This window comes from Capronia epimyces (assembly GCF_000585565.1).
Source record: "Capronia epimyces CBS 606.96 chromosome Unknown aczIQ-supercont1.6, whole genome shotgun sequence".
Classification (NCBI taxonomy): Eukaryota; Fungi; Ascomycota; class Eurotiomycetes; order Chaetothyriales; family Herpotrichiellaceae; genus Capronia; species Capronia epimyces.
Genome location: NW_006912909.1, coordinates 853,162 through 868,295, shown reverse-complemented (window position 1 = coordinate 868,295; position 15,134 = coordinate 853,162). Strand labels below are relative to the sequence as shown.

The 15,134-nt window shown below is 53.8% G+C and overlaps 6 protein-coding genes across 6 annotated transcripts; 4 read left to right on the top strand and 2 right to left on the bottom strand.

The window, feature by feature from the left end:
* Nucleotides 1-1,102: 1,102 nt before the first annotated feature.
* On the top strand, nucleotides 1,103-2,415 carry A1O3_07184 (uncharacterized protein; the record flags this gene model as incomplete). The annotated part of the gene is made up of 2 exons (XM_007737294.1): nucleotides 1,103-2,003; nucleotides 2,243-2,415. The coding sequence occupies 2 exons, from the start codon at nucleotides 1,103-1,105 to the stop codon at nucleotides 2,413-2,415; spliced, it is 1,074 nt and encodes a 357-aa protein (XP_007735484.1).
* A 110-nt stretch (nucleotides 2,416-2,525) lies between these two features.
* Nucleotides 2,526-3,299, bottom strand: A1O3_07183 (uncharacterized protein; the record flags this gene model as incomplete). Its single annotated transcript, XM_007737293.1, has 1 exon — nucleotides 2,526-3,299. The coding sequence occupies one exon, from the start codon at nucleotides 3,297-3,299 to the stop codon at nucleotides 2,526-2,528; it is 774 nt and encodes a 257-aa protein (XP_007735483.1).
* Nucleotides 3,300-4,198: 899 nt separating this feature from the next.
* A1O3_07182 (uncharacterized protein) lies at nucleotides 4,199-5,464 on the top strand (the record flags this gene model as incomplete). The annotated part of the gene is made up of 1 exon (XM_007737292.1): nucleotides 4,199-5,464. The coding sequence occupies one exon, from the start codon at nucleotides 4,199-4,201 to the stop codon at nucleotides 5,462-5,464; it is 1,266 nt and encodes a 421-aa protein (XP_007735482.1).
* A 1,323-nt stretch (nucleotides 5,465-6,787) lies between these two features.
* On the bottom strand, nucleotides 6,788-8,205 carry A1O3_07181 (uncharacterized protein; the record flags this gene model as incomplete). Its single annotated transcript, XM_007737291.1, has 3 exons — nucleotides 6,788-7,508; nucleotides 7,556-7,987; nucleotides 8,069-8,205. The coding sequence occupies 3 exons, from the start codon at nucleotides 8,203-8,205 to the stop codon at nucleotides 6,788-6,790; spliced, it is 1,290 nt and encodes a 429-aa protein (XP_007735481.1).
* A 1,228-nt stretch (nucleotides 8,206-9,433) lies between these two features.
* On the top strand, nucleotides 9,434-10,215 carry A1O3_07180 (uncharacterized protein; the record flags this gene model as incomplete). The annotated part of the gene is made up of 2 exons (XM_007737290.1): nucleotides 9,434-9,816; nucleotides 9,927-10,215. The coding sequence occupies 2 exons, from the start codon at nucleotides 9,434-9,436 to the stop codon at nucleotides 10,213-10,215; spliced, it is 672 nt and encodes a 223-aa protein (XP_007735480.1).
* Nucleotides 10,216-11,850: 1,635 nt separating this feature from the next.
* Nucleotides 11,851-12,937, top strand: A1O3_07179 (uncharacterized protein; the record flags this gene model as incomplete). The annotated part of the gene is made up of 2 exons (XM_007737289.1): nucleotides 11,851-12,762; nucleotides 12,878-12,937. 2 exons carry the CDS (start codon nucleotides 11,851-11,853, stop codon nucleotides 12,935-12,937), a joined length of 972 nt encoding a protein of 323 aa, XP_007735479.1.
* Between the last annotated feature and the right edge of the window lie 2,197 nt (nucleotides 12,938-15,134).

The window sequence follows — 15,134 nt, the reverse complement described above, 5'->3', positions numbered from 1 at the left end:
GTGGTGGTAGTGGTAGTGGTGGCAGTGGTAGTGGTGGTAGTGGTAGTGGTGGTAGTGGTAGTGGTGGCAGTGGTGGCAGTGGTAATAGTGATGGTAGTGGTGGTAGTGGTAGTAGTAGTGGTGGTAATGGTAATGGCAGTCGAGCCTAACCCCCCTATCAATGCAAAGAAATTACCTTGAGGAGGGAGACAATATATACCTCGGTGATTACCAAGTTCCAAGTACCGCTTGGACTACCTTAGGTATATACCTTACCTGTAGGCCTGTGTAAGGTAGTATGTATGTAGTAGTACTATGTAGGTATGTATTACCGTGCGCCGACTGTAGTATCCCCAATATGCACGGAGTACTAGGTAATGTACGTGTCAGTTTACATTGCTACAGTACTCGCCGAAGCTCAGTCAGGCTCAGGGGCAGGGGTTAGGGGCTCTAGCCTTGGGGAGCGCGGTGCGCGGTTAGCTTATCGCGATACTGTACCGACCTCCTCCTACCTACATACTACAGTATATATGTACCTATCGATAGGCGCGCTTTAAAGTCGATCTCGCCGTCACTATCGCTATCGCTGTCACCATCACTATCATTATCACTATTATATATATCCTATGTATCATGAATGATATGATAGGATCTGATATGACAGGATACCATGTATGGAGTAGTAGCCTCAACTTAGGAAGCCCGCTCCACAATCACAATCGCAATCACAACCACAGTCACAGTTACCATGTATGTACATATTGCGTGGACAAATGGATACATCCAAGCAGTGCTCCGTACACAGTATCCAGTAAGGGAGAGGGAAGAAGGCTGACAAACTCGGATTGGATTCCCTGCCTTAGCTCTTGACCCTGACAGCCATACTGTACACACTGACTGACCTCCTGGCATACCATATGAATGGGTGAAGTGTCCGTACATGTGACAGGTTAGGTACTAAGTACGGATACATCTAGTATATACTATTGTCTTGTGCCCAGGGTTACTGGTATTCAGCATCTAGCATTCAGCATCTAGCATTCAACCCTAACCCTAACCCTAACCCCGGCATTCAGCAACAGCAAAAGCAAAAGAAGACCCGGACCCGGACCCAGACCCAGAAATGTCTGATCTCAACTTCTCCCCCCCCGCCTGGGCTCGAGCAATGCCCGCCGACCGCGGCTTCAACGTGACGCAGAAATACTACCGCGCGGCCGAAGGGCCCATCGACCCGAGCCGCGTGACGCTCCCATCGCCGTTCGTGGTCGTCGTCGTCGGCGGCAGCAAAGGCATTGGCGCCGCCGTCGCTAAAGCATACGCCCAGGCCGGTGCGTCTGGGATCGTGGTGACGTCGCGGAGACTGGGGGATCTGGACGGCGTGGTGCAAGAGATATCTGACATGCGGGCAATGTCGACCAAAGGACAAGGACAAGGACAAGGACAGGCACCAGCACCAGCACAAGCACACGCACAAGGGCAAGCACACTCCCAAGCACACTTCCAAGTCGTGCCCTTTGCCGTCGACGTCACCATTCAAGCCCAGGTGCTGGCGTTGCGCGACATGGTCGACCAGACTTTCGGCCGGCTCGACGTCCTCGTAGCCAATGCAGGTGTCGCGCCGGCGTTGTTGGCAGACAATGACAACGACACGGTCACTGGCACCGGCACCGGCACTCACTTCCACTTCCCATCCAGCGTCGCCGCCGAGGACGGAGCAGACTTTGCCCGCGTCCTCTCCGCCAACTTGGTCGGCTCGTTTCTCGTGGCCAACGCCTTTCTTCCACTGCTCCAGCGCACGCGCGACGGGCCACAGACCATCATCTTCTCGTCGAGCGCGTCGTCGCTGGACCGCGGCAGCGCCCTGGTGCCCAGTTCCTACAACATCTCTAAGTTGGCCGTCAACCGCCTGGCCGAACATATCCACCAAGACCATTATGAGGCTGATGGCGTCGTGGCCGTCGCTCTGCACCCGGGTTGTATCCAGACTCCTATTGCTGAGCTTTATCCTGCTGTGTGGAAGGAGAGTGAGTACGACCTTTTCATTTCCTTTCCTTTCCCTCTCCCATTCCCTTCCCTTTTAATTTCCCTTTTCTTTCCCTTTTCCTTTTCCTTTCCCTTTCCCTTTCCATTCCATTTCTCTTTCTCGTTTCCTCTCCCTTTTCCTCTCCCTTTCCATTTGCCTCGTCCTTTCCCTATCTCTTTCTCGTTTCCTGGTTGGCCTCCGTCCCTCTAGAGGCTAATCAGATTCCGTCCTGACCTGCAGTTTTGACCGACGATATCTCTCTACCCGGCGGAGTCTGTGTCTGGCTAACCGCCGAGAAGCGCGGCTGGCTGTCTGGCCGCTACTTCTGTGCGAACTGGGATGTGGAAGAGCTGCTGGCTCGAAAGAAGGAGATTGTAGAGAAGGATTTGTTCAAGATGCGACTCCTATTATGATTGCCCAGTGCCTCAATCCCTGTCTTGGGATGGATGTGACTGTGACTGTGACAATACCAGAACCAGGACTGTTTCCTATGTACGACATAGTAGTACTGATGGTGTCCCCGTCACTCATTGCCACTCCGAGTCTGTCTCTGTCCCTGTCCCGATCTGATCTCGAGTTTCTTCGGCTTCCTTCTTGGCTTCGACTCCTCGGCAACGCCTTTGTTCACACCCCCCAAAGCCTCGCTCGATGCGCCCTGTTGATCCGGCTGTGGATTGGCTGATGATTCTGTTTGCCCCTTGGGCTGGGATCTGATTTCCAACTTCTTCGGTTTCCTTCTCGGCTTCGAGTTCTGTGCAGCACTTTGACCACCCTCTTCGGGAATACCTTCGCCTTGCGCGTTGCCTTGAGCGACCCTCGCCTCCTCCAGCGCATCCGCAATCTTTTCGGGGTCGGCCTCCTCAAACTTCTCCTCCTTGCCACCCAGCTTGATCCATGGCCCGTGGATGGCTCCCACTCCACTGCCCACAAGCATGCCTATCCCCGTTGTAGGCACCGCCGCAATAGCTCCCAGCACGGTGCCCAAGCCCGCCCCCAGGCCGAGTCCAGTGGCAGCCCCGATGCCGCCCCCGAATCCCAGGCCCTGCCAGGTACCACTCTGCATGCGTTTCGCCATCTTGGTGTGGCCATGAGCCTCGACCTCCTTGTCAAAGGCTTCCCTTAGCATCTTCTCCCGCTTGGTGGAGTCGGTCATGGCCATGGCCTTGGATTTGAGATCGTTGGCCGTCGACTGTGCCTTTTGCGCCTTTTGTAGACTCTCCACCGTTTTCACCAGGTCGTCCCTGTTTAGCGGTTTGCCATCGCCATCGCCGTCGCCATCGCCGTCCCCGCTGGACATCATCGACCTTACTGCGTCCATTGGTGAAATCAGTAGTGCGGGACAGCGAAGTCCAAGTTGTTTCTTGACGGTTCCCAGAAAGACCCAAGCCTCCCGAAGATGGCCTCAGGTGGGAGAAGAGGGCACGTGTAATACGAAATGATTTGCGAAAACTTGGTGTTGGTGTTGTCGTACAAGTATATGTATTATGTAGTGCTTGGGTGCCTTGGTCGGCGACACGACGTCATCGCCCATGTCTACACTCTACTCCTGGACATTGGTGACACGACACGCAGTTGAGATTATCACGATGACTAAGATTCCCCGTGACCCTCTAGAGCCAATGAGGAACAGCGCGAGAACTAGATCACGTGCCATGTCTTGTGCAAGCCCGACGTCGCTGTGTCAGGCACTCACTCACTGATGGGATGGTACGACTTACTACTCACAGGTCCTGCCAGGGCTCGATACGAGATGGGTCACAACTCCTCGCTGGAGATGAAGTCAATGCCGTACCTACGTCTTCGCCACAGCGCCGGCGCCGGTGCAGACCCGAAGTCGTGAGGACTAGGCGTGCACCGCTTCTCACCCGGAGCCGGTCGAGGGCCACGGCCCACCCACCAGTGGATACTGAATCATGATAGTACAGACTACTAAGTGGTAGTGGTATGTCGTGCTCGTATATAGTATTCAGAGACCTTAGAGACAATGTAATCGATTATCTGCTGATTGAGTTGATTACAGACACTCGGTCCTTGACACGCCTGCTATCCGAAGTTCAGTCACTGAACTGGGATCTGAAGTACATACACTCCGTCCTCGACAGACACTCCGTCCGTCAATTGATACGCCTGCTATCGTCTGCCTTCCGAAGTACATAGCCCACACATTCATTGTCTGGAATCAATCCATATCCCATGATGGACAAAGCCGCGTTTCTCGCCGCAATCACGGCCGACGAAAAGACCCATGTCGAGTTCTTGCAGTCTTTCATCCAGGCTCCGTCACCCAACCCCCCCGGCGATACTGTGCAGGCGGCAAGCGTGATCCGCGAATACCTGAGCGGGCATGGCGTTGAAAGCGAAACCATCGCACCGCAAGAGCGCATGCCCAACATCCTGAGCGAAATCACCGGAGGCAGTGGCGACGGACCCCGAGTGGTGATGAACGGCCACATCGACGTGTTCCCTGTGGCCGAGGCCGATGCGGCCGACTGGACGTACGGGCCATGGTCCGGCCACAACGACGGCACGTACATCCATGGACGCGGCGGGGTGGACATGAAGGCAGGGACGGCGGCATCCATCATCGCATTTACATACCTGCACAAGTACCGAGCGAGTCTGCGCGGGCGGGTGACGTTGGCCGTGGTGTCGGACGAAGAGACCGGAGGCAAATGGGGCTCCCGATGGCTGCTGGAGCACGACGCCCGGTCGCGCGGCGACTGCATGATCAACGCCGAGCCAGGAGGCCTCCAGTCGATTCGATTCGGCGAGAAGGGCAGTCTGCGCCTCACCTTCACGGTCAAGACGGCCGGTGGACACGGCGCCTATACGCATGCCTTCGAGGGCGCCAATTTCATCGTCACCCGCCTGATCGACCGGCTGAAGAGCGTGCAGGACATCGAGCCCGACCTCGACCCGGACCTCCGCAGCCATCTGCAGCGCACCGATGTGCGTGACGTGGCGGACGAAATCATGGGCCCAGGCGCCGCCGACTTGTTCCTCCGCCCAACTCTCAACATCGGCACCATCCACGGCGGCCTCAAGGTCAACATGATCCCCGAGAAATGTGTCATGGAGGCCGACATCCGTCTGCCCATCGGCCTAGACCGCCAAGCCGTGCTCGACCATATCCACTCCATCCTGGAGGACTTTCCCGCTGTCACTCTGCAGGTTCAGTCCGCCGCCAGCAACCCGGCCAGCCACTGTCCCGCGCACCATCCGCTCGTGGATGCCATCGCCGCCAATGCAGAACGTGTCGTCGGGAGAAAACCGCTGGCCATTCCTTCGCTCGGTGCCACCGACACCAAGTTCTGGCGCTACTTGGGCATTCCCGCCTACGTCTACGGCGTCTCTCCAGACACCATGGCCGCCGTCAATGAGCGCGTGGCAATCAGCGAGTATCTGGCCGTCATTAAGACTCACGCTCTGGCGGTCTGGGACTACCTTGGCGGTCCTCCTTGATGAGGATACTAAGCATATGTAGTACTAGGTACTTATAGTAGAAGACTATAACGTATTCCCAAAGAAACAATAGAGGTACATACTACTTTAAATTTCGATCCGGGTTTAATCCGGGTTTAATCCGGTCATAATCTCGAATACTACTACTATGTACATACATAGTAGTATGTATACAGTATACTAGTATATGTACTATAATCTAGATCTAACCTCTAATGAAGATAATAGTACATAGTATTTAAATACCTCTAAGTACTACCACCACTACTATGTACTGCAGTTGTAGGTAGTAGCTACAAGCTATCTGTAGTATACTCCTCCATACGGTGCTATGCCATTTCCGTAGTAATCATCATTCAGATTACAGGAATCCCACAAGCTCATCGAGCCATTAGTCCCAAAAATCGAAGATACGCCTGACGAGTCAAGCTGCGTACCAGGCGAGAGCCAGCCAAAGCCTCTCATTGATCCCGAGTCAACCACATCAACCGTCACAGATGCTGGAGCCGGATCCCGATGACTGTTCGCCGTGAACGTCCACTTGTTGCGCAATGCACCGTGATTCCAGTCGAGCACCTCGACTCCCTCGCCATCGCCAGTGTGGTCCAGACCAGCGCTCTCGGTGCTGCTGAGAAGCGACCTTTTCAACGATTCCAGGACACGGTGGTAAGTGGCAAAGGGATACTCACGAAGGAGTTCCTCCACGCGGCAAACGAGACTGATGATGGGCGCGGGATCCCGTAATTGCGGTCGGTGCTTGAGAATCTTCAACGCCAATCCAACTGCGACCATGTCAATCAGATGTGAATCACTTTCTAAAGGTATTCGGAATTTCGGCTGGAAACTCACTGGTGGAAACGACGGAGACACAGGAATACACGGGACTCCCTGACAGTTTCCAGTGGTGCGATTTGGGCTCCAGGATGAGAGACAGTTGAGTTTCAGAGCATGTGAGCAGGCGCAATAGCATCACATCCTCAAATATGGTAGTGGGAGTAGGTTGGTCCAAGTCTCTGGAAGTTGACATCCTGTCGAGGATCGCACAGCATACGTCGATCTCGGCTGAATTGCGCTGTATGGCGAGATGGACTCTCTGGAACCCGTCTTCGGGACAGTTCATGTCTAGTAGTAAGTAAGTACATAGTAGTCAGATGATTGTATCGCCGACGAGGGCAGGACTTTTATGGAGACAATATGTATGTACCTCTGAGTATGCCATCCCAGAAATCCAAACACTCATCCAAGACCACGATGAGGGCTTGCACTCTTTCCAAGAGTAAGCCACCGCTTCCGCACGAGTCAATTTTCAGATCATGGCGAAATTCATCTGCCAAAATCAAAAGTCAGAATCTGACCCTGAATCCGGACCTCGCCGAGAATTTTCAAATGCTCACCACGATGTCGGAGAAGTTCTATCGCTGCAAGGATGTGTACGTCAGGCCGTGGATAGAAGGGGTCTTGGATCAGTTGCCTGACGTTCACGTTCAATACCTCGTCCGGCTCGATGAGGGATTGCTTGCCACTGCCGGAAGCAATCTCTTGTTCCAAATGAGCCATTGTCACCCAGACTCTGACTTGTCGCATCAGATTGATCCGTTCAGCCATGACTCGACCGTCCGTATGTGTATGTAGACCGATGCCAGTGGGCGGTTCGGAAGGGGTTTGAAGCAGCACCATCAGCCTCGACAGAGACTCGTCGAGACGTATGCTCTGAGCCAATCTTACCGCGTGTCCAACTGCATGCCAGCACCTCTGTGAATAGGCGGCCAGAAGGATCATGCCTTGGACGGTTTCCACGCGCGGGGTACTATCAAACAAAGTCTCGACAGCGAGAGCACGCGCTTCTCCTTGACACAGTTCCATGACTCGCGGTTCATTGAACTGGCTGGCATTGGGCAGCCGAGCCGCGATGGCCAGGATTGCAGCGAAGCAGAAGGACGACCGTGATCGAATCGACTCGAATGTATCGGTGAGAGGGTCGAACAGTGGTAGATACACGTTACAGCGAACTTGGAACCTAGTTGCGTTGGTAAGTGGTACTGAACTGGCCAAACCAAACCCATGAGATCATTCAAGGGACGATCAACAAACCGTTCAAATAGTTCTCGAGCAAGGGATTCTGGTATCAGCCCTTTTGAGATCAAGTCTTCTGGAGATCTCTGCCTCTTCGGTGAAGCAAGCGACGCAAATCCTGGAGTCAAGGTCTCATGGGTCTGCGTGGCAGCTTGGTCTTTGTCCCTCTCGCGCATTTTACTACCCCGAGACACAGACACAGACGCAGCTGCAGTAGTTCCGAGACTTGGATCATCTGTGTCCTCTGAGCTGAAGTGGCGTCTAGAGTACTCTGTCCGTCGTCGGACTCGGCGTCCATGCTCTCCGTCCGCGCCGTCTGGGGGAAAATGGGTTTCCTCGACGTCGACGTGACTTCTGAGGCTGAGCTCTGGAACTGCGTGGTTCGTGGCTCGGCTCAGCGACTGGACTGCTTCACGCAGGTCTCGAATCTCATCTTGAAGAGACCTGAATCTGGAGGGAGCAGAGCGGTTAGTGTTTGATCGATACATATTGCTAAGTAGCCGGTAGAAAACGGGGTAGACTCTGACTTACTTCTCGGAGCTGGACATGTCATCCTCGATCTGACGCTTCGGCTGGCGCTTTGGAGCTTCGATCAGATCGAAGATGCATTCGGTCCTGGTGGCTTGACACCGTCTGCAAGGCACGTGCTCCAGACCCTCACATTTCATCTTTGCGGCAGCAATCAAGATCAGTGAGTGATTCATTCGGTCGTGGTCGTGGTCAACCGTCATACAACTAAGTGAGTGCACTACAGTACCTTGAGACGCTTACAAGTACGACAAGCTCTGCGGATGACAGATCAGGTTCGGCTAAAACAAGGATAAAGGAGCTCGACACACTTGAATCTCCTTGGAGCCATGGTTTGGGCAGCGTCTTCAGCTTCGTCCACGTGAACGAGCGTGGACGCCGGTGTGTCATCTGTCCTTGTCCTTGTCCTTGTATCCGAACTATCCATGGCTGAGACTGATTGTAAGGATTTGACTGAAAAGGCAGGAGCAGTAGCCTCTTGACGGCGACGTTGGTCACGGTGTGGTCGGTGGTGGGTGGTCGATGGTGGGTGGTCGATGACTCCTGCGCCGTGGTTAATACCTGGTACGTACCTACCTCATGTATCTGTCCACCTAATCACGCCGTTATACTGCACAGGAAGCTATCAGCGATTATCCCTACATCGGTGATTTCCGGGGCTTAGGCCTAGTCCTACGGGCGTATCCGGTGCCTGAGACACCCCTTAGCCTCAAGCCTGCTGTAAGCCCCTAAGCCCTGGGTGCGGAGGGGGGTGCCCCGGGCTTTTAGGCGGGATATAGGCATTACGCGTATTTCTAAGGTACCTTATGGATAAGAAGTCTCCCTGCCCATGTATAAATAATTATACCCTGCAGAGGCCTTGGTCCTACTCACAGATACGATGTCTACTACCATGTATCTGCATCACATCAGAGTACATAGTATGAAGAGTACTATTATCGTTGAAACCGGTCACAGCCACAACATTCCCGCTCGTCATAGTCCAAATCATCCTGTCACCCCTTTTTGCGGCTTTTATGCACCTGCTTTGTTAGGAACATTGTACAGTACATAAATAGTTGACGCACCGGCCTCGGACTCACGTCACCCGCTACTAATATTGGTATTGGTACATACTACTCCATGGTCTCTCCACCATCGGCTGACTGCTTAGAACTTTCAACAGATGGCGTTGTGATGCAGCGATCTACATTCTAGCGAAGCTTCAAATCGACGCCGAGCCCCGATAGCTGGTACCTAATACCTACCCATATCTTACCAGATCAACAGCCTCCCTCTGCTGCTACCCTCCACCTTTAGCCTCCAAGTTGAAGTTGCTGGTGCTTCACGAGCCTAAGCTTCGCAAGAACAAGAAAACTCAAGACCAAGATGGCAGACAACTACGATATTGAGGGCCAGGCTCAGCAAATCCCCCCTAAAGAAGCAGACAACTTTGATGCAGAAAGCCATGCTCGTCTCGTTTCCGACAGCCCTGCTCAGGTCCGCATCACCCTCCGCCCAATCGCTCCTCCCGCAGCCCTCGGGCTGGCCGGCTTTGCAGGCTCGACGCTGATTGTCAGCACCTGGGTGTGTCGATGGTGGGGGAATCCTGACAGCCCTCTTCTCTTCTTCCCTTTCATCGGACTTTGGGGTGGCCTGGCTCAGTTTATTGCTGGGCTCTATGGGTTTGCAGCGCGAGACGTCTTGGTCACCGTCGTCAACACCATGTGGGGGTCGTTTTGGATGGCCCTGGGAATTCTATACGCTTTCGTGTATGTCACATCCTATACGGACTACTACTATGTAGTCTGTCCTGTCGATACTGCCCCTGGGTGTACCAGGCAGGGTCTAGGAGGAGTAGCTCAGCTGACTTGGAATCCAGAGCGGCCGGATCGATCGAGGGCCACAGCATCTACACTCACTATCCCGAGTTCGCGGTCTGGTTCATTCCACTCACCATGACCACCTGGGTCTGCGCAATTGCAGCCACTGCTCGTGACGTGGTCCTTTCACTGACCTTGTTCACTCTTTCCATCGGCTGTACCATCGCCCTCACACTTTTTGCCCACGACGAAGCCGCCACGCGTGCCGGCATCAAGGTTGCCGCCTACTTCTGGATGATGTCCGCCTTTCTGGCCTGGTGGCGGTCCTCAGTATTTATCATAGAGTGAGTCAATTATCTACAGGCAGAAACCCCCCCAATACACCGTACATCCGGGATCCTAACACTCTCTCCTCAAGGGAAGCATTCGGTCACACGAAATTCACCAACATCTTCCGGATTGGAAGAACCCCAACCGAGAAAAAGTCATTACCGCTTGTTTCAGGGTTGGGAGAGCCGGGGGTCAAGCCGGGATTACCAAGGCTCAAGAACCGACACGAGGATTAAACGGTCACCGGCGAGGGCATGATGTCCTTGTGTGCCTGTGCCTGTGCCTCGTTTGGATCCTGGATCGACATCATTGACCTTTCCACATCGTTCACCACGCAGGCAGGGATGGACTTGGGATTAATGCATCAGGGAGCAGGACTTGAATCGAATCCTATGTATTATATTCGTATGGAGTAGATAGTGCATCCAGGATGCACGTCCACGCTGTATCTTTGTTTGATCCCCCTTTGCAGAGAAAAGTAGTCAGGGAAGAAGGTTCCTAAATCAAGGCAGCAGCGAGGCTAGAACACTCGGCGCGGATAAACTATCCTCCGTACGCAAGACCTCAAGTCACATGACTAGGAATTGTAACTGACCAATCGATAACCCCTAGTCTTATCGTCCAATGATTTACAGTATATCTTAGGGTTAGGGTTAATCCTTATTCCTACTTCGCTTAGTAGGATCAAATTGGAGACCAACGTCAAAGAACATGTCAACGCGAACTCCCTCCTCGCAACGCCTGACCGGTTTCCTGTCATCTATCAAACTTCGCATGGCTAACCCTGTGAAACCACGCTTTGATTGTTTATAGGTACGCATTCCTTCTTAGCGCTGCAGTCTTCTCTTCTTTTGAGAACACCAACACCTCGGAGAATGCTGACCATCCCTACAGCCTTGTGACCAGCTCTGCCATGAACATGACTAATATAAAGAGGGTAGTAGGTCTGGTGAGGGGACGAGTTTCATCCCTGACGGGCTCAAGGCGAGCTCTCGACGAAGCTCAACACTCCAACCACCACCACCAGAACAGACATCATCCCCGTCCTATGGATGAAGGATGTGGCAAAACTACCAGACGTCTGCCCCCCCCCCTCACCAGCTGGGGAAACAGTGAATACAGGTGTGTGAACTGGACATGCCTGGTACCGAATAAAATAGGGGTGTCTCGCTTACTTAAGATTGGTGTTAGAGTCTGGACGGTCTACGCAGCAGCAGTACAAACCGGCTAGGACGCTGGCAGTCTGGCTACTGACTCCGAGCGCCTCGAGCGCCATTAATATCAGCATTAGACGCTACTGTCAGGCTTTAGCAACGGTCACTCGCAACACTACTACTACCTAGGCGAACACGCCCACATCTGCTAGCTCCCAGGTCTTGTTCCTATCTCTTCCAATCGGCGGACTACCTAGGTAGCCATCTATGTGTCGACTTCGAACAAATATCACAATGCTGGGAACGGACCGCCTTTCATGCTGTTTTGTGGATATCATATTGACTGAGGCCAAGTCGTAAGAGAGATTGACACCGGAAAGGGGCTCTACCAGCATCAAGATGGTGAGCATCGCTTCACCCTCACTCTTTATTTGAACTTTCTCTTCTACTCTATGCTGTTTTTACCACACACCTCGCCCTAGTCACTCTTTACGCCACGATGTGGCCTCCAGTGTGTGAGCTGTTGTTGTTCGTGGCAGCCATCAGCCTCAGTCTCGTCGATGCAGCAAAGCACACGGCCATTACTACCCTGACTCCTTGCCCCTCCGCTTCCGGCCGGAAGACATCGGCCCCCATTACCGTCACCAGTCAATATCAGCGTGTTTCTACCTGCGATGCTTCGGCCAAGGCCTGTATTAGGAAGAAGTGTTGGACACAGTATGACTATTCGACCTACGACTTTGTTTCCACCGTCATTCCTTGCCCATTCGCCTCACCCTCGCCGGTGACCACCGTGACTAAGACCGAACAATCAGTCCTGGTCTCCCGATCTTCGGGCACCATCACTAATACACATATCATATCGACGGCAACCATCAAGGGGGGGAAACCCATCACGGTGACCTCGACGGTATCTACGTACACAACTATCAACAAGGAGTGGAATGCCATCTACAAGGATCTCGGTCCTTACGCCATTCCAAACTACGATGGTAGTGGCATTTGCACCGACTGTATGGGACCTCATGGAGAGAAGATGCAGACCCTCGACGTGATCGAATGTGTCGAGGGGTCCGGCCAACCTACAGTCTGCCACGAGTACCCCGAGGTCTGGGTCTTCGGCTCTAAGCCTAGATCGGCTCGGACGGCATCAGCAGCATGCTCGACCAAGACGTCCGTCTCCGCCGCCGGCATCTACGTCTTCGAGTTCACACAGCACGCGCCACCGGCCACTGTCCAGATTCCTGAACGAACCATTACTTACATCGTCCAAGGGAGAGTCGCAACCACGACTGTCACGGCCACCGAGGCTGTCTTCCCTAGTAGAGACTGGACGGCGTCCGTAACACGAACCTGTCCCCGGCCGACCTCCATCGAGTTTGATATAACCATCACCAAGGTCATCGTCGATGTAATCCCACCCTTTGTCTTTCCATGGGCAACGTGAGTTCTCCCCCGCGGTGTGCCCCTGACTTGTTTCTGACTTGCGGATGCGATGTTCCAATACTGACTTGACTTATCCAAAGGCCATCCCGTATTCCCCTGCCGGCGTCGTGGTCGGACTGGGTCCAGACGACAACAACTGAGATCGTCACTACCGGGTCATCAAGTAGTGGTGCTGGCCCGATTGGTGGGACCACGTCTACGAGCGCTTCTTCCAACACAAGTTCAAGCAGTGCTACACAGTCTGGCAGCATTTCTACCATGATCATCACAAGCAGCACAACTTCTGGCGGTGCGAGCGTTGGTCCCATCAACGGAACTACGACTTCAAGCAGTAGTACTTCTCTGACCGGCTCCCCTGCCACGAGTAGTACGACTAGCACATCATCTGGTAGTGCGAGCGTCGGCCCCATTAAAAGAAGCTTCACCAGCAGCAGTACCACGTCTTCGTCCAGCTCCTCCACCACGAGTAGCACGACTAGCACATCATCTAGAAGTACGAGCGTCGGTTCTATCAATAGAAGCACCCCCAGCAGCAGTACCACGTCTTCGTCCAGCTCCTCCACCACGAGCAAGACAAGCACATCATCTGGCAGTACCAGCGCAGGTTCTAGTACGTCTACTGTCACTTCCTCATCCTCTGTCAATCCCTCGCCCTCTATCACCTCCTCAGCATATGCCCCCAAGTCATTTTCTACTACTTCGTCAACTCGGTGATCAGCTCCCTAACCTCTACAGGCACTTTAGGCAGCTCTTCCAGCAGCACTACTGCCACTGCGTCCTCGACGTCAACTGGCACGACATATTCTGCCTCTAGTGGCTCTACCACCACGACTGGCGCCTCTACTACCACCAGTAGCTTATCGACCACATCGAGCAGCACTGCCGCTGGGTCCTCGACGTCAATTGGCACGACATCTTCTGCCTCTAGTGGCTCTACCACCACGACTGGCGCCTCTACTACCACTAGTAGCTTATCGACCACATCGAGCAGCACCACCACGTCTGTCGTTGTATACCCGTCCGGGTTCGTGTTAGAAGTCTTCGCCACGACCAACACGAAACGTCGTAGAGATGTGGTCCAAGATCACATCGGCTTCGACGCCAGCACCGATAGAGGTGTCTTGGTCGAGGGCAACAGTTCAGCTGCGATCTTCTATTTAGACTCGGACGGTTACCTAACGAGCAATGGCCTGCTGTGCGGAAGTGAGAGCGATACCGAGGACTCACAGCTCATACGGATGTCCGGCGTACCGCCTGGCTTCCACAAGTGGTCTTTCCCCACGGCCACGGCCGAAGTAGAAGGCGCTGGAGGGTTTTGCCTCGATTCGGGTGACATCTACGTCGTGATTGAGGCCAAGTACTGTGAAAATCCCATCCAGCTTGTACAAGCTCGTGAGTTTTCCCGACCTCTCCTAACATGACTATCTCGAACAAGTGTGTTAACGACCATTTACTTAGCTGCGCCTCGCGTTACGACGTCCTCGTCGGCCAGCTCTACGTCCACTACTTCTAGCTCTACGTCCCTGACCACCTCAGCACCGAGTCCTACAACAACATCTACTAGTGTACTCACCTCGACCCAGTCACCAGTCAGTGAGAGCACAACTACAAGCACGACATCAAATATTGTCAGTACATCTCAGAGCACCACTCAGCCTACAACCACGTCCACCTCGGAGGCTGCCCTCAGTGGTAGTACATCAACTACCACTACGTCTACCACCACATCAACTACCGCTGGTGTCACCCCTCCTAGTAGCGCATCGACTACCACTATCGCTACTTCGTCTAAGCCTACAACGACCCCGGCTCCTGTGACGACGACGACTACCACGACGACGACAGTAGCCCCAACAACGACCACGACGACCACGACGACTACCACTACCACTATAGTAGCCCCAACCACGACCACTACTACTACCACCACAGTAGCCCCGACCACCACTACCACTACCACCACAGTGGCCCTAACAACTACTACGACGACGACGACGACTACCACCACTACCACAGTGGCTCCGACGACGACGACGAGCACCACGACAGTGGCTCCAACACCGACAACAACGACGACGACAACTAGTACTACCACCACTTCCAGTACAGTGGCTCCAACAACGACGACGAGCACCACCACTACGACAGTGGCTCCAACGACGACTACCACCACGACAGTGGCTCCAACAACGACTACCACCACGATAGTGGCTCCAACAACGACTTCTACCAGCACCACTTCCACCAGCACCACTTCCACCAGCACCACTTCCACCAGCACCACTTCCACCAGCACCACTTCCACCAGCACCACTTCCACCAGCACCACTTCCACCA